General features: G+C 43.7%; 1 protein-coding gene across 1 annotated transcript in view; it reads left to right on the top strand.

Annotated features, from left to right (window-relative positions):
- Nucleotides 1-19207, top strand: part of CACNA1H (calcium voltage-gated channel subunit alpha1 H) — a 1553446-nt gene that overhangs the window by 1146940 nt on the left and 387299 nt on the right. The window contains exon 11 of the mRNA XM_085629001.1: nt 18663-18814. Within this exon, the coding sequence (XP_085485127.1) occupies nt 18663-18814 (152 nt within the window). The remainder of the gene's footprint in view (nt 1-18662; nt 18815-19207) is intronic.

Raw genomic sequence — 19207 nt, 5'->3', positions numbered from 1 at the left:
CCAACCTTATGAACCAATAGGTTGAGTACGGTTGCAATTCAACCTACCTTATCAATAGTCATGAGGTAGTTCACAAATTACAATTCACTCAGATTGGATGTCATCACTTGCATAATGGCCTGCTTGGGCCAACCAATCACTATGTATGCGATAGCATTTAAAGAAAGTTTTTTTTTTTAATGCAGCCCGTTCTTCATCATTGAGTCCTCTCCCAGGAAGTCTAATATCCCTTGTTTGCTGTTATTCTTGTAAATAGTTGGTTCTGCCATATCCGGATGGCGTCAGCATGGAGTAGGCAAAATCGATATTCATGTAATGGGATAGTACTTATATGGTAAGCCAAGATGATGCTTAATAGAACTGTGCTCTGATTTACTAAAACTGTAATTCTTTTGGTCACAGCATCATGAAACCAACTCACTTTTGGACGGAACACTTTGATATTTATATTAAGGAATCCTGAAAAAAATTATAATTGCGTAATGAAAACTCCTGTTTCTGTTTATTGCCAGATGATTTTTGGAAGGTTAAAAACAAGACCAGGTCTTTGAAGAAATAATTAGTACTCGAACATCTATTTGAGGTTTACCTGTTTCAATCTGCTTTTCTTTGTCCTGTGAATTAACCGTCTTTCTTCAGAAGTGCCTGCTACAGGGCAGTAGTGGTGAGTCGGGGAGGAGTGGGTTAAAAATAGAAAAATAAAAATAATTAAAGAAATATTCACTTACCTGCCGCCCTCTGTCCTCTTTGGTCAACGCAGGAGACAGGAAGCACACAGGCTCCCAGACTCCCCTAGCCAATCACGATTCAGCTGTCACCAGCATGACAGCAGCGTTGTGATTGGTCTGAGCGCCGTGGTTCGGCACTCAGGCAGGGAGTGGGAGGATGTGCATGTTCTCCACTAAGGTCGTGCAATACAGCCAGGTGGAGAAATGCTAAGTGTGCATGACTGCCCGGCCCAAGACGGCCGGCCAAACCATCATGCGCATTTAGAAAGTGCTCACCACTCCTCCCAGTGCTCTGTGGGCTGCTTAGCCCAACGCGCTCTGCACCTAGAGAGCCAGTAGTGAAAAATAAAATAATAATAACATGGTGTTGTTCCTATTTTATTTTTTCCTGTGGGGCGACGCTCCTCTGCTCTAACGGAAAAACCGTTGCTGCTTTCTTCAGGGCTAACAAGATCCATAGTCAGTTCCGCTCAACTGTCTCTTTCTCTCTGACCTACTCACCTTATTTTTGGTTAGGCTAAATCAAGCATTCGTGCAATAATTCAGTGCAAAAACGTACACACTCACATGGGTATTTCCCTTCTTACGATGTGTTATTTGGCTAGATAGGAGGCTACCGGCAAGTGGAGTCATCGTCACACTTAGTCCAAAGGTCCGTCCTGGCGTTTTGCATAACGCGTGTCCTGTGATCCACTACAATTTTCAGGATCCCTGAATATTAATGTCAAAGTGGTAACTCCAAAATGGGGTTGAGCCCGTCCCAGAGTGTTATACTTCCTAGACGAGGTCTCAAAGATGAAGCATGCTACAGAATTGATGGGGGTGACAGTCCTTCCATAAAATATATTTTATCTGCTTTCAAGTTGACATTGGGTACAGAGACGCAGACACAGAAGACAGGAGAACATATTCTTTTTTTCTCAGATGTCAGGAAACAAAGGAGAACAAGGCAATGAAATTACTAAAAGAATTGCCCTTTACTAAATCTGATATTTGTTTGAAACAAGAATGTTAATTTGCGTTTCCCAAATTCTTAAATCTCAGCCTTATTTGTAAATTAAACATGTCAAAAAATTAAAAGAAAGTAATGCAGCCTTGTTTGACAGGGTAACATATGAAGATAGGTAGGTTAAGGGGTGTGCATACAAAAATAATGCAGCCGTCACAAAAAGCGTGATCCAAGTTTTGAATTTACAAATTCAACAGCATTTGCAAATCTGTTGTGTCAGAACAAAAACAATGTAACTCCATGAGAGGGGTGGCACATGAAGGGCCTCATTTACGAGGCCCCTTGCGGCACTTTTGCACCGCCAGAGCGTCTCTTTTTGACATTCCAGTGGCGCAATGTGCCTCAGCATATATACAAGGCCACGCAAAGCCACTTTATGTGGCTTTCCATGGCCTTGTAAAGATGTGCTCCACTCACACAGAACACTGTGTGAAAGGGGATATTCCATGGGTGTTACTGTGGGTGTTCCCATGCAACACTCATGGAATCTGAAGCATTCCCAGATTTATGAGGCATCATAAACCTTGGAATGCGCCAGAGTCAAACGCCACCCCAGGGCTGGCGTTAGGGAGCTGCAAGAAGGAGACATTTTTAGGTCTCGCCTGCGTGGGCTGCGCACATGCGCACTCTCGCTGGCGAGATTTTATGATTTAGAGGGAATTCTATAAAGGGCGTCAAGCCCCGCCCCTCTTTCCCATTGGCCGGCGTCACCGTTTATGCTAAACGATGGCCAGCCATTGGGAAAGAGCACTTTGTGACGTACAGGTTTCCATTTTTCGCCCGGCCCACTTGGACGGGCTCTCCTGCTTTCCTTCTGAAGTAAAAGGTTTCTTATCTTTATGGAGCCAAACACATGGCCTCATAAAGATAAGAAACCTTTTACTTCAGAAGGAAAGCAGGAGAGGCCGTCCAAGTGGGCTGGCAGAAAAAGAGAAAAGTCTACGTCATGGCGAGCGCTTGTTACAATTATTATCAGCCCGGGTGTATCATTCCATTATTGGAAATCAACACCATTTATCATACTTGCGCCGATTAGCCAGTGACAGCCCCAGCCCTGCATAAATGCGTATTAATGCCGTCTCCGTTTGAAGTGTTAATTGTGCTTATTTTTTCATTGCACTGACAGCATGTAATCCCTCCCCTCCCCCTGCTGAGGTTTCAGGAACAAACCCAAGACGCTCACCACAAGATACAGCCCCTCAGATAATGCAGCCTTGAGACTGAAAGAGTTGATTTTGAACCGAGTTCAGTTGAGGGAAGACCTTGAGGCAGGGGCTGGGGTGATGCGGGAAGGGTGTGCAGTGTCATCTGCTGTCTTCGGAGATGGGGAGCCAGAATCTCCCTGTGAATATAAACAATGCATGTGACTTTGTGTAAGGAAATCGGTCATGCAAAGCGCCCCAGTACCGCTATATGAAAAAGTGAAAGAAAGATTAGTCCGACCTTTGCACTGGAGAGCTTTCGAAAAGTGCAGCACCTTTGAGACGTGGACGTGACCCTGCGCACCTCAAAGACTCCATCTTCGCCCCAGAAGAAGGGCTCAAGGGCAAGCTGTGATGCGCACGTTTCATTCACTCCTTGGCCTCAACCACCCACAATAAACCTGCGGATTACCACGTCTTCTAGCACCAGTGACACTTTAAACTTGGCTCTCTGTCAAGCTTTGCTCCCTCACTCCCTTGTATTGTACAATGTATAGCTTTTCATCTCTCACGGCAGGGCGCCAAAGCGCGTTATTCACTTTTTCATTCATCCTGTCTCTCCTACCCCCACTCCCACTCCCTGTGTGGGCTCGTTGGGCTCGGCTCATGCTCTCTAAATGTGAGAAACAAGCCCATGGTTGTGAGTTACAAAGTGATGACATGTCAGTCTCTTATGTGCGAGCCGAGATTAACATATTTGGTGAAAGGAAGAAATAAATGGGTTGGGGGAGGGAGATTAAGCAATTCAAATTGACAACTATTTTCAGACAGTTTCAGAAAACGTATGCCAATGAACTTCCTTCTCAGAACCACCCCCCTCCTTCACTTCACCCCCCGCCCCCACAACCATCAACAGCTGACATAATATCGGGTAAATAAATGGCTGGGCAAATGAAACGGAAACATAGAAACGGATGTAAGGACCGCCCGACAAAGGATGTAGGTGTGCAATTCAATATTCAAGGACCACATTCGACAGTAACAAGCATTTGCAATGCAATAGGTCTTGCAGTTGTGAGAGTTTGAGCTATTGGCATTGTAAATGGCAATGCCTTTTATTTACGTGTTGGTTTTTAAACGTCATTGTAATTTAAAATGCCAATAGCTTAAACTCTCGCAAATGCGAGACCTATTGCATTGCAAATGCTTGTTTTCAGTTCTCCTCGTTTTTTCCTCTTTCTATGTGTGCTGCATTCTGCAGCACACATAGAACAAGCATTGGCATAGCCAATAGGTCTCGCCTTTGGGACCTTATACGCATTTAGACTATAATACAGCAATGCATACAGTGGAGTGCTTCATAGTATGCGTCTGCCATTTTTAAGCACTGGAATTGTTCAAGTGTTATTATCGTCCACTTTAATGGTGCTGAATTTACCGACCTAAAAAGTATGGGGGCTAGGTTCTGAAATCCATTTTTGACAGTAGAGAAGGGGCCAGGGGGAGAAGGGGCCAGGGAGGGACATAGCGAGAACCACGGGAGAGAGAGGGGTAAAGTGATAGTGGGTGAGAAGAAGGGGATCGTGGGAATGAGCAAGGAACAAGCGGGAGAAGAATAAAGGGAGAAACGAGAAACAAAGAGAGGAAAGGAGGCTTTAGAGAAGAAGGAGAGCAGGAGAAAAGAGAAGAGCCTGAGGGGGAGACATGTTTATAAGAAGAGCATGAAGAGAGAGGGAAGGAGAAGCTGGAGAAGAGAGGGAAAACAAGCCGAGATGCACAAAGAGGAGGGTACACGAGAGGAGACCGAGAAAGAAACTAAGCAGCCCTTGCACATTCCCCTGAGTCCAGGCTAGACGGAAGATGACTCAGTTGTGGAGCATGCGGTGATATGAGGCAGAGATAGCGGCCATTGTGAGGAGGCAGAAACCCCCTGGACAACCTCCCTCTGCACCGCGGAACCGGTGTGTTTCTAAGACCTAGCGAGGCTGCCTCGCCTCCCCTCCTGCTTCCGAACGATGTTGTTTGTTTGTTGGGAATTACAGCGTTTACCATCACTGTTCCCATTAACGCTTTGCGAAGAGCCCTCTGGGCTGGCGCCGATCGATGGCCGCTGTGGTTTCGGAGCGCTGGATCCTTGCCACCGCATCCATTAACCAGCGTTCAGATGCACAGCCCGCGCCGGGTGCTGGGAACCCCGGGTGCAGTACCCAATAGGCTGCAGGCTGTTTAAAACAGGGGGACCTCTTAGTTACCCACAAATCCCCACAGCTGATGCATTAATTTACCCGCTGTCTGAAGTGATTGAAATCCTTGACCTGCAGCCTGCACAGAGATGTCTGCAGCCATTCAATAAACACACTGAGTTATCTCATCGGATTGGAAAAAGTAACCATGCAAGTTAATTTATAACCATATTTTCCACTAAACTCTGAATCAGTCACTTGGTTTTTATGCCTCGCTTACCATACCGCTTGTAGCTGTCTGTTACAGTGCTTTAAATGGAAAAAGACGTCACCAACAAAAACAAGCACGCGAGTGGTGCACGCGCGCCACAGCGAGACATCTGTTTTGCATTATCGCGCACGCATCTGTGCACGATAATTCAAAACAGATGTGGCCCGTGCGGGTAACCGCAAGCAATAGGCCGCGGGCGGAGCAAAGGCGAATATCCTCTAAACGAAAACAAACCACACGCACGAGCGTGTGGTGAGCTTTCCAAAGCCCTTTTACTGTTTACATATAGTCTTGCCAGAGCAGCGCATGCGCACTGCTACAGGCTCGACCTAAAAAGGAAATCGCATTAATTGATTGATTTTGTACAGAAAGGTGTCCCTTCCTGTACAAAATCAATCAGCCCCGCAACCCAGGCACAGTTGCACCAAGGCGCAAGGGTGCCTGCGTTGGCGCACGGCAGCCCATTTTACGCCAAGTGCAGGGGAAAAGGTCAGGAATGTGCGTGTATCTCATAGATACGGCGCATTCTTGCCCTTCTCTTTTGACGCAGGGAAGCGCCACAAGATTCCATACAGCGCTGCCCTGCGCCAAAAACCGCGTAAATGAGGCCCTTAATGTTTAAACACAGGGAAAGGTGCCCATGCAAATACAAATGAAAATATCGCTGGCATTTCAATATTGTGAAATTTATAAAGCTACTCTTGTAGGTCTGCTTAGTGACAGGCCCAATATTGCTGACAAATTTAATTACCCCAGTGAAACACTAAAAATATACTTTTTACAGTATTGGCTTTCCTCTGGAACTCATTGGTGGCCGCTCCTGACATATATTATGCTTTTATGGACTTTAGAGCTCTCACCATCCCTGTCCCACATATTGAAAAGTGCCGAGCTGTTATGCGTAATGGGGCTTACAAAGCCTAACACATTTCTCCGTACAAAAGGCACAGCGCAGTTCCAATACAAGGCAACAATTGACTGTGTATGCAACATTGATTTTAGCTGACGTTAGAGTCCCCTTGTTAAATCGAGAGTCACGCGGCTCTCCAATGCTCTCGCGATAATTAGCGTTACAGTTGAGTCCGTCCTCTTTATTCTTAGAAGCGGCCGAGTTGCGCAGGCCGTTCTAAAGCCTGCAGCATGCCAGGAGGTAATTGCCAGTTATGAGAAAAAAATAAATGTAAAAAACCCGAAATAAAATCGTAAACATGTCCAGGAGCAAAGCGCCTGTTTCAACTGCATAATGGGAGTATTGCGGTTTGCTCATCATGGTCGTGTATCCTGCGGGCTCAGCTTATACTGACTTAAAAAAAAAACAGAATCCTGACAGTTTTAGGGCACAATAAACAAAGAAATAATAATAAGAGCCTGTACCGTGGGTATGACGCTGGGTCAAATTTTCATACAGAGTCGCTGATTAAAAAGTTAAGGGTGTGCAGAATTTGCTTTTGTGCTGTATAAACGACGTAAATTTACACAAAATGCAAAACCATTATTTATCACTATATTTTAGCGTGTAATGCTTACTTGTGTCTGTTTTGCACGCAAGGAAGCCTTTCTTACTCAAAGATATGCAAAAATGCACAAGGTGTTCCTGTGCTTCCATGCTAAAAGTTACTGTAAATGCAGCATAATTGCACCATGTGGATAATGGTGTGATTTCAGAATTTTTGCCTAACAAGCCTATCCCTATATTAACCTGATAAAATGGAAATGTTGGCCAGGCCTACTTAAAATCACAGTTTTATTCTTGAATGAATGTGAGGTGTAAACAAATCAGTCATTCTCAGTGCATTCCTAAAGTCACTACTATGGGAGCTTATGTTTGTTTTTATCTTTTTCTTTACATTTATTTAAACATGCATGCATATGAACGGCAAAGGCTATTGGTCTAAAAATAAAAAATAAATGGTCCAGAACAGTTTTTCAATATTGTTTGGTAAATGACCAATAATCACACAATATCTCTTTAGTATATACTTTACTATAGTTCCCTAGACACTAAACTAACTTTAAACTCTATGCACCCCTTTCCATCAACAATGACCACAGCCCTTGTTTTAGCTTCTTTCTCCTCACCGTGACATAATCATTTCTTGCCCTATTTATCTCCCCTATACCGGCACAGGCATTCAGACCCCTTTCTTTTCTCCTCTGCACACAATTCCTCTGCAGTCCTGACTAGCTTGTCCACTATAGGCCCAGAGCTGCCCATTGTTATTCACCAACCTGTGCCTCTGCCCCACTTTCAGACCTTAATCATTACCTCATATGCCTCCTTTACCCCAATTTATGCTGTTTCTTGGCCTTACTTGCATAACATTATATAAACATGGCCGCCCAACCCCCTTCCAGAACCATAGCACCACATCAGTCAGACAGGCTCCCTTAGCCATGCCCCGTACTCAGTGCTTAATTTGTACAAAAATAAGTGCCCAAGCTCTCGTCAGGAAGCCACTGAAGCATGCACCACACATTGCCCCTGCCAGCAATGCCAATGACAGTACCAACACAACTACTAACCATCCCACTTTTAGAAGTGTGACAGTTCAGACTATTTCAGGCCCCCAAAGCTAAAAGAATGGCTTGGGTGGCACGTAATAGTCATGCCATTTTCAATGTATATTGAATTAATAATTAACTGTTGTTGTGGTCATCTCTAAATTAGCTGCACAGTGCCACCTTGTGGCAGACTGTCAAGCTCCAGTGTTGACAATTAAGTCCTGGCGCAGAGTACTGGAAACCACCAGCTCAAATTAAGCACTGCCTATACTCCCTGGACGGAGAGAGCGGCCGCTCTCCTCTGCCCAGGGCCCTCCTTATGTGCTCTGACAGTGCGAAGGAAACACTTGAAGGGGACATAGTTGAGACATTATTTTGTCTTGTAATGTTATGTTAGCTTTTAGTATATTTGTATTTTTATAAGGCATGCCTTGTTTTCTGCTGCCCTGTTTCCTTTCGGCCACTTGAGAACCCTTTACTCTACCGAGTGGCTGACTAGAGCGCTGCAGGGAAACAGGAAATGAAATGAGGGAATCAGAAAAAGGCAACTAATAGACTGAAAGGAGGAAATATGATGTACCCTCATGTTATTCTATGATAGAGTTGTCTGTATGGCACACATTTCATTATAATTTATGATATCTCATTTATGTAGTTCTTAGACCTGAGTTCTGTACATTGGTGTACATTAAAAAGATTTTGCCATTAGCATAGTTTTGTAATTCTGCATTAAAGTGACCTTTCAACCCTGATTTCAATGATTCCGTTGCAGATCACATTGATTTCTGTCATCAGTTCTGTGGTTGTTGTTTTCTCACTGTTTGCAATATAAACGACTTAATTATTGATATGTCCTTGAGTTATCGTATTTGTAGGTGTGAATGAAGGTCTTACCAACTTGGTTGGGTGCCACCTGGACTACTTATCTTGTAATCGGTAGGCTAGGTCTTGGATCTGTTATGGAATCTTACTGCGTATCTCAACTGTCTTGAAAGGGTGTAAGGAGTTCTGTGTAATGTGTCTTTTTTGAGATAGCAGATTCTCTCAGTGAAAACCATGTGATTTAGCTTTCATCAGGGGGTGGTTAAAAACTGAAGGAAAGGTAATCCTTTGCATTACCTCTCTGGCATGAAGTGCTTAGCCCAAGTGTGGGCGTAAAGGGTGGGAATTTCAGGGATACATTTAACTGCGAAAATAGGAAAAAGGAGAGTTGCCTGGCGGATCCAACTGCACCGAACCACCATTTTTCTATCCCTCCAGGCCAAGCCAAAATCAAGAGGCCAACCAGTTTGTGGGAGTTGGGTGGGCTTGCAGCTGTGCATAGATGTGGAAAACGCCCTCGGGTGGTACTATCCCTGTTTTGTCACTATTTTGGTAGTGTCAGTTGGGCAGTGAATACCATTTTATGTTACTGCTTTTCGCACTGCGAGAAAGCAGAAGGGTTTGGTTGGGACGGTCCTGCAATAGGGCAAGGGAGGAGTGGCTAGCCCAATGTTGCGGGCTCTGACTGTGTGGTCGGCCCTATGCTGGACTGCTGCTCTAAAGGAACAGCTGCCCCGCTGTGCTGACCGGCTGCCTTCTTGCCTGGGTAAGAAAAACTGGACCAGCAACTTCATCTTGAACCAAGGACACCAGAGTCACTCCAAGGGCTTGTCTGCTGGCCTGATCTGATCCTCAGGGACATAAAGGTTCCCCAACCAGCTCCTGGACCCAGCTGCAGCAAGTTCCTGACCTCCAAGTGATGCCCCTAAGGTCATGGACCCTTGGTGTGACTCAGGGAGATTAAAGCTTTTGGGCTCTTCGCGACTGCGAACTAGCCTATTTACACTAAGACCGCATAACTCGCAACGAAAATAAGCGCAAGCTGCTACCAGCCTATCTCTTTACAATGCAGCATCGGCCGCTTGCGAGGGACCGTTAACGGGAAGTTTCAGCCCGCCCGTCTGCGACACCCAGCCTGCCCTTCGACCCAAGCCAACAGCTGCATGGGATGCTCTCCTTGCTCCTTGCAACCCTCTCCAATACCAATGGGACTCTTGGCACAAAACCTGAGAATGTAAAACTTCAGAAGGACTAATCTGGGATTGTATCCAACCTGCACTCCATTGCAGTCGTTCTGAACTTTTGATAGCCACGGTTGACACTTTATGCTTTTAGCTGCTATTTTTCACTTTTATCTTTTAAAATTCATAACTCTGATTCTACTGATTGGATTTTTGTAATTTTGTTTTTATTTTATTTCTTAAAGTTTGGTCTATTTTTGTGACCTGCTGTGGGATCTTTTGTGTGTGTTGATTTCACTGTTTTACTGTTTGAAGTGCTGCACAAATACTTTACAAATTGCCTCTAAGCCTGACTGCTCTGTGTCAAGCTACCAGGAGATTGAGCACAGGTTAATTTGGGGTTAGCTTGTGCGTTACCCAGACAAGGATTGTGGTTGCTGCTTGACCAGGGTCCACACCCCAGTCAGCCACTAACTCAATTTCTCACATTAATGCCAAATTTTTAAGATAACTACATTTATCTAAATGCAGATATGCTAAAAATCTGGCATGGATCCGGCCCCCCAGGACCGACTTTGAAGAGTCCTGCTCTGGAATGGGTATGGAAGCAGGGATGGGAGACGCTGAAGGATGGTGGGATCGAGGTTGCTACTGCGCATCCCACAGCCACTGTGATTGGCTAGCTGCGGGGGAGAAGGATTCCACGAGTACAGAGCCTCTCAAGTTCATTATATGACATTAATGGGCAGATTTAATATGTTTTAGCCCAACACAGCGCAGCAACCTAGCTGACACCAGTCTGTTTTGTGGTTCCTGACGGTCGCATTATTCCACACATGCACACAACTTAACACAATCCTCTTGGGGTTAATTCAAAATATAAAAACATGGCAAATATTCCAAACTTCGGGTAAAAATAGTAACGTGACAAGAGTTACTTGAACAGAACAGGCCGACCGAGGAACGCTGAAGTTAAGAACTGCCCAAACATGTACTTTCAATTACCTTTCGACTCATTTATGACCAGCTGTCATCGAACCATGTTCAGTGATGTTCAATTCAATCTTTGTTTGTTCTCTTTGGATGCACAATAAAGCGCGAAAATCCTTAAAACAGGCAGTGTGGTTTTTTTTCTACTTCTTCTGGGACTGCCCGCCAAGAATCTTGCCGGAGAACAGTCTGCACTCATTGGCGCAGTCAGAAATATTTTGAAGTCAGTAATTAGTCACTTCTAAGGCTTTACAGACAATAACCTTAATAAATCAACTTAACATCGAAGGCCCTAAACACTAAACCTTTGAAACAGACACTTGACTAATTCACAATTCCAGTTTGGGACTGAAGAAGAATTATAGACCTAGGCTCACCATATTCTGAATTCCTATAGATTTGTTTCTTTTTTTCTATTTTCTTCAGTGTTCTGATGTAGTTTTAGGTAACATGAATAGTCATATTAAATCTCAAATAAAGGCAACAGTATATATATTTTTTTAAAGTCAAGAATCCGACCAGCAAAAGGCCCTTGGCGCCTAAAGCAAAGGGAGACCCCATGGAACCGCGATACAAATGTGTAGGTTTTGTAACGATGACTTTTCAAATGGCCCGCCATGGCTGCAAAGGTGTACTATCTGATGTATGGTTTACTAATGTTCGACACTGCATGAATGTACCTGATTTTGTTGTGTTTTTTTTTTTTGTGTTTGTTAAAAAACATAATCAAATCTAAAAAAATTTTTTTTTTTTAAGAATCCGACCAGAGCAATGCACAACTGTTTTCCCCTGTAATTATGTTACACTTCTGATCAGGATTTGTTTATATTAGTATTCTGAGAACTCATTTGAAGAAATAATCACCCCATTTTACATGAGATGCTACACGATTTCTTATAATTTTCCCCGTAGACGAAGGAAGCAAAACACTTACCTGAGGGGAAACATCCTTATCCCACAGTCACAGCATCGACCTGCATTTACAACACAGTCACTACCCCAACTGTGACATTATCATGCATTTCTTTAACCCGCAAGTTGTTACAACGACTTTCTTTAGGGAGTACGTTGTTTGACTGGTGTTGGATTTTTAAGTCCAACCCCTTCCCTACTGTTGGGTTCGTAGACTGGAGTTGGAATAGTAATTTACACTATTCCAAAATCCAGCGCCCCCTAAGGCAAGTTATTGTAACCATTTGTGTGGTAAAGTAACATGTGGTAATGTCGCAGTTGGAGTAGCAAGTGTATTGTAAATGCATGTTGGGTTCCGTAATACAACTTTATCTAAGGCAATACACATAAAATATCTCAATGTGTATTGGATTATTTTGTAATATTCATACAGCACGGCGCACCCAGTAAAGGGCTGCAGTGTTCTCCCATTTGCATCAGGTAAGTCCTTGGCTACTATTGTCTGAAAGGGCATTGGCTGTGGTTAGGCCCATATGGGACATGTTGGGTGAGCCGTGTGAGGGCTCAAAGCCTGGAGCGGAAGACTCACTGCACAAAGGCAAGAGGATTTGAAGAACAGTGAGAAAAGACTGTCACGCAAGCAAGTACCTACCTTATAATTAGGAGTTCATTTCAACGTAGTAGTCATGTTCCTGGGAAGATCAAGGCTTTTAATTTTCCCAAAAAAATCAGAGACGGTTGTGAGTTTTCCTGATTCTAGCAGGAACTCAGTTCCATATGTCAGCTGTCTGAAAGCAGACGTTCCACCAGTCTGTAATTAATTGCAAAAGTGACACAAAATGCTGGATAATAAACATATACAACGACATCATGTGATGCCTGATTGTAGCTCTACCCATTGCCCAGCAGTGCCTTCCATGTTAATTATTCACTAATGTGATGTTACATAAGGGAGGAGTAGCCAGCATGATGTCACAGCGATGGTGATATTCCTTCTCTGTTGCCATGGGCTGGTGTAAATCTTTGTTGACATGCCTGTGGCTGTAGGTCAGGAAAAGCAGGAACATGTCATACATAGAAGATGAAATGACTACTCATGTCAGAAACCCAATTAATTAATTATTTAATCAATGAATGAAAACAATTTATTTTCGATTTCCAACACACCCCATTTGTATTAATGGTCAAGCACTTTCAACGATATCGATGTTGATGCACCAAAATCTCAGAGGTAACAGAAATTATATAACACACCCTTTGACCCTAGCGGCATCGTGGTGTTGGCACATCATCCCACCCTTAACCTTGCAGTAGCCTGCTATTTGCCGATGAGTGGAAAGCCTGATTACGACTTTGGAGCTCCTGGAGCGGGTCGCCACGCTGCTGCCCTGCTCCGGGGCCGCCAAAGCTATCTGCACACCGCCCGCCGGATTACAAGTTAAAATCTGACGGGCGATCATGTGGCGGTTGGCCCACAGCGCTGCCTTTTAAAGACTCATTGGAGAGCCTTAAAAAGCAGCACCGTTAGCCAGCCACAGCGTGTTCCAGCACAGCATGAACTGTAATGTCCATGCCTCCCTTGATCTGGGGGTGCATACAGACAGGAGGGCACACCATGTGCCCCCCTGCATGCACCCCCATGCACGGAGGCAGCAGTGGGCCCTTTAGGGCCCCCCTAGTTTCCTCACTGCCATCATTTTCATTAACAATGCACTCAGTAAATGAGTCACTTCTCAAACCAAAGAATTGAGAAAGTAAACTGATTTAAATAGGCGCGGCATACTGCAGAACCCGCAGAGAAGCCGAAGATGGAAAACCACGCTGCACCGGGAGACAGAAAACCTGGACACAGACACAAAATGACCAAGAGGTAATGGAGCAGGATTCACCAACAGAGGGAAAGGGAACAAGAGGACAGAAGGGAACAGAATAAGGGAGAAAATAATAAATGTTGGGTCAAACAAGCAGAGTGCAGACTATAGCAAAAATCGAAAAGTCAAAATAACCACTGTTGCCAGACAAAGGACTTCTCTACATGTTGGGTGGAAATACTTGGCTTGCTGCTGTGACCTGGAAGTGCCTGATAATGATGGTTCTGTAGTGGGGGCGAAGTGCCTGTGAGTATGGGAAATTGATTTTTTGTGAGTGCAAATGTGTATTTGACACTGTCCTTTGTGCCATCTCCTCCAAGTTCCCATTCTCTTGTGCCCAAACGAGCCTTGTGACCTGACACTTAAGTGGCTGGTTTAAAGGATTTCAAGCTGAAGTGATGGTTAAGTATCTGTCCGATTTTACAGGCAAATAATATTTAATTAGAACTCAGATAGGAGTGTTGCATCTAGATCTGGTGTTTTTCGTCGGTTTGCAGATGAAGACAGTATTACAAAACCTTGATTCTAAAAGCGTGCCTCTTTTTGTCATATTGCTTTAAGGTTTCTGATGTATTCACAATATAATCTGTCAGACAAAGGGAAATTGATATTTTTAAATCTGTCTCTATCAAGTGACTACATTTAAAATCCCACTTTCTTTTTTTCCCAGTAATTGAAGTTGATAGTCCAGGTTCAGAAATCAGAGCTTCATATTAGGGGCAAGTCTATAGCTAGAAGGTAATTCTTCTCTTTGGCACGCCAGAGACAGGATTAAGTCTCCTGTAAGGCCAAGCTCCTCGTACCAGTCACAAGGACAGCACTTTGTGAAGAGAGATGCCAACACATCCAACTTTTTGATACACCCATGCAGCATTGCGTGAGTGGCTTTGATTGTCTCTGAGGCAGTCACTTCTGAGCAGACCACTAGGTTGACATCTCCTGACTTGGAGACAGTGACAGGGGATGGGTTTGGAAAAGGAGATTCACATTTAGCTTATGTAGCTCCAGTGACCTTTTGAAGGCTTTAGAATAAACCTCATGCCTCCCACCACCTCAGTGCCAAGTTTTGTTTCCGGGTTCTAGCAGGTGGTAGTTCAGCTGTGTATGAGTCATCATAGTTACAAAACTGCAGGATGTAGGATGGTATGAACAAGTATTTTTACCAAAAAATTTAATGTGCTCAGAAATTCAATAATTAGTTGTTTGATCACAGGAATGCTTCTGAAACTTCCATCTCATAATGTAGCAGGGAAATAATTCTACTAATAACAGAGTCTCAAATACATCTTTCTGTCTAGAATCCATTCCGTTGCATCTCTTTTCTGAACGCACACACCAGTCTGAATCATCCATTAAGGGTTTGCCACAATCATTGATTGGATAGAGCTTATGTTCACCCAATTACACTTGCTATCAAACGAGACATGCTTTGGTTGCCTGTCCCTAACTTCTTAAATGTGTCAGCTAAAATCTTACCCTTGCATAATCCTTGCAATGAGGAAATATCCAAACCTCCTTGATTTTACAATTATCTCTATTTTCAAATATATCTTATCCTATGGTTAGAGACTAAGTTATTACAGTAGGAATTATTGTTACATAAATGTTGTGTTTTACTAATAAGATCTAGTATGAATTTTACTTTCCCCTCTTCTTACCTTTCTATCCCCCTTCTTTTCTTTCTTTCCCTTTCCCATTCCCATATAAATTAACTGCATTATTCTACACTTATGTAATATTTCTTTAAGTATTGTACTATGTTTTAACTTTTCAACAAATAAAATCATCTCTTTTAAAACTTTTTAAAAAATGGTTCATCTATGACAAAAAGTGCCCAAAGTAAACTTGGCCAGAAATCATGCTGAGTCCGGGTAGGATTCCAGGGCCTGATATATCAAAGGGTTTTACACATTCTGGGGCCGATTCCGATCCGGGTCGGAAGGGCACCGAACGCGATCCAGCCGGAAAAACTGCGAGCCGTACACGTGTTTTCCGCCCGACTCGTACTGCTGTACGAGCGAGCAAGTACGAAATTCACCGACTGAGTCGTTTCCGGGTCCGAACCGCTCCGTACATCTTGGTTGTAAGCTAACCGTGGCATGCAATGGATGCGATTTACGACCGAGCCAGTATGATGCACGCGTCGGACAGCCTGTGCGAGCCGTAGTGTCCGGCTCGCAAAACGTCCGGGTGGTTGCCTTTGGGGGTCCGCGTCGGACCCCCTGTCACCCGCAGCCCTACGATAAAGACACAGGGGGAGACCCAAGGGTCCCCCCAACACAGGCATGTACGGTGCGGATGGCACCGACGTGTACCCACTGTAGGGGGCGCCCTTGCACGAGACGTACCCATTCAGTCAATGGGAGCCAATGTACGCGTCGTACGACCAGCTCCTATTGACTTCTATGGGAGTCCGACCGAACCGAGTCCGGCAGCATACGGCCGCATCGTACTCGCTCGGTCGGACTGCAGGACTCCGGCTCGGTCGGAAAACACTCCGGATCCGGCTAGGTCTGAGTGCTTTCCGACCCGGATCGGAATTGGCCCCTCTGTGTCAATGGAGAAATGTGGTACTTTCAGCTTTCTTCAGATGAAGGTTTCTACAAAGATCTTTGAATGACATTCAGCCTTCTTCTCGCAGTCCTCGCCTCAAACTGTACACACTCTTTGTTAAAAAGCTTTTCAAGAGGTATTGAAATGCTCTAGACATGGCTCATGTTTCGCAACGCTTTTTCCATATTTAGGTCAAGTTTCTGCATGAAAAAAGCCCAAAACTCTGCATAGAATAGTGTGACAGGTGACTCACTCAATCTGTTTACCATGTGGAGGTATATATTATGCATGCAGAAATTCTACCGCTTCTGCTAGTTTTTACCTACTATAAATAGTACATAAAGTAGGCGTCTGGAAGAATAGCCGAGGGTCGTCTATGAAGAAGGCCATACGTGTGTCGAAAAAAAAGTAATATGAATGAGGTGACCACCCACAGTCATGTCATTAATTATTTTAAGAAAATGCTTTGCCTTTTGCACATTTGCTTATACTTCTACACATTCACCTGAATGATTTAGGTTGGAGTGGGGACACAAGTATGGAAAAAACTTCTGTTTTAACAAAGGGGGTAGGAATAGAAAATGATACTCTTAGAAAATCAGATTTCCATGAAAAGGAAACAAAATGAGCGTCTACAAAGTCTCTAATTTCCAGTGCAGATTCACTGCATGCTGAGACCTCAGAGACAGAGGGTGAGAAAAGTCAGGTGTACCATATATTTGTGTGTGTGTGTGTGTGTGTGTGCGCATGCGTGCATGTGTGTGTTTGTGAAAAGTGTACATTGATATGCATGAGTTCAGAATGGGTAATGGCGATAAAAACACAAACGTGGGTTATATCTGATGAAGGTTAACCCGTTTGATGACAAGAGAGGTGGTGACTTAAAATATCAGTTAATGTCGATTGCTACATTGTTTAATAAAATATACCTGATAGCACATACATTCAATTGGGAGCCAGCAAGTCACCTCGCTGATTTACACCAGAAAAATGATCAAACTCTATTCTACTTTACATTTCTGGATCATTTAATCTAACTTTGCATTTTATTTAAAAATATCACTAATTTACCACTGTCAATGCTTAATGTCAGCACGAGGGAATCTGCACAGCTGATAAAGACCTCCTTGAAACAGACCCAATGACCTGATTTCTCTATTTAAACCCCACCTGAGGAGGCTACCCGTCGAATATGAAAATAAATAAATTGAAAAAAGGACAGTCGATCTTTATTTGTTCTTGTCTTGAAACAAAGAAACACCTTTCCATGTCCACAATGAAAGGGACAGCACAGCTGATAAAGACCTCCTTGAAACAGACCCAATGACCTGATTTCTCTATTTAAACCCCACCTGAGGAGGCTACCCGTCGAATCTAGAGATGACACTTGTCGGGATCGGCAAACAAATGAAAATAAATAAATTGAAAAAAGGACAGTCGATCTTTATTTGTTCTTGTCTTGAAACAAAGAAACACCTTTCCATGTCCACAATGAAAGGGATATTCTGGACTGCCCCCCCCCCCCCCCCCCCATAAAAATATGCCAGATTTTCACAGCATCCACATGAAATTCATTTACATCAATATTTTATTTATGTATTCGGTTGGCATTTTGTAAAGGACACGAGACACAAAATCACCACCTTTGAGCACATTAGGGGAACAGCAGTCCATGGTGGTAGGTAAGATCCAGGATGATTCAAATGAAGCCATGCCAAAGTTGGTTTCAGATGTTCATAAGCGTACCTTAGGTGGAAAAGCCTTCATTGTTGCATCCCGGAAGACTGATGGTTTAGACTGTTTGACCAATCAGAATGTTCGAGCTGTTGGTTGATTTGGGCTCTCAGGAAGGCGGATCTTAAAACCCAGCCTAAGCTCGGAAATCCAGATCATACATTGAATTGAATGGAGGAGCCTCTCTGGAACATTTGAGGGTCTTTTTAAGTCTCAATCAGAGAGGTGGGCATTCTTGACAGCGGAATCTTACACTTGGAGAGATATGTTGATAACTTTTTTTTTATCTTATGTGTATTAAGAGCCACTGGGCTCACAGGAGCTGATTTCCGATGCCTTGTAGCTTAGTAAGGCTGAAGGCGTGAGTTAGCTTCTGGCACTACCATAGAGGGACTTGTGAGTCCAAAACTTTTAAAAAGGTCTTAAATATTCTTACATTTAATTGCCTTAAATATAATAGTCTTCAATAAATCCGACAGTTTTAACATTTGCTTAACTTGTCTTACCATATTTTAACATGACTTTAAATATTTGATTCTTTCTTTAACTGCATATTATCTTCTGGTTGGGAGGATGTTTTTGAATTTATCACCGCCCTTCCCTGGTAGGCATCATCCAACTACTAGCAAGAATGTACTAATATGGTTATGTCTGTTTCCACAGGTTTATCATTCTTTTTTGTTTCATATACAAAATCCATGCAAACTTGGAGGTCAAAGTTCACGTGGAACATAACAATGATTGTTTGCCTTATTGTTTTGCAGCCAGAAGAGCTGACAAACTCCTTGGAGATCAGCAACATTGTCTTCACCAGCATGTTTGCCCTGGAGATGGTTCTCAAGCTTCTGGCCTTTGGCATGTTCGGCTACATCAAAAACCCTTATAACATCTTCGACGGGATCATCGTCATCATCAGGTCAATATAGTCCACTTTCCTTCCTACTCGTGTCATGTCGCTGTGAGTCTAAGAGGCTTTTGGGACAGCCTCGTCTTGTAATGGCAAGCTTTAGAAGATCATTCCCTATAATCTTGTAATATTACTGAGAAGGCGGTGGACCACGCCGGATATACGTTTGCGGCTTTGCTAGGTTGGGTTTCATGAGATGCCACCTGACATAAAGGAAGTGGCGGCAGATGGAACGCGAGGGGTGATTTCTTACCATCCCCCATGTGGACGTCTGGCAAATCCTCCCATGATTAGCTCTGTGATGAGATCGGCTCTGAAGTAAATTCCCCTCTTTTCCGCTGCTGCGCTCGAAGACCTCTCACAGCATATGGAATTAAATGCAACAAGCTGGAAGGAGCAGGT

Source organism: Triturus cristatus, chromosome 10, assembly GCF_964204655.1.
Source record: "Triturus cristatus chromosome 10, aTriCri1.1, whole genome shotgun sequence".
NCBI lineage: Eukaryota > Metazoa > Chordata > Amphibia > Caudata > Salamandridae > Triturus > Triturus cristatus.
This window is presented reverse-complemented; position numbering and strand designations above follow the sequence as displayed.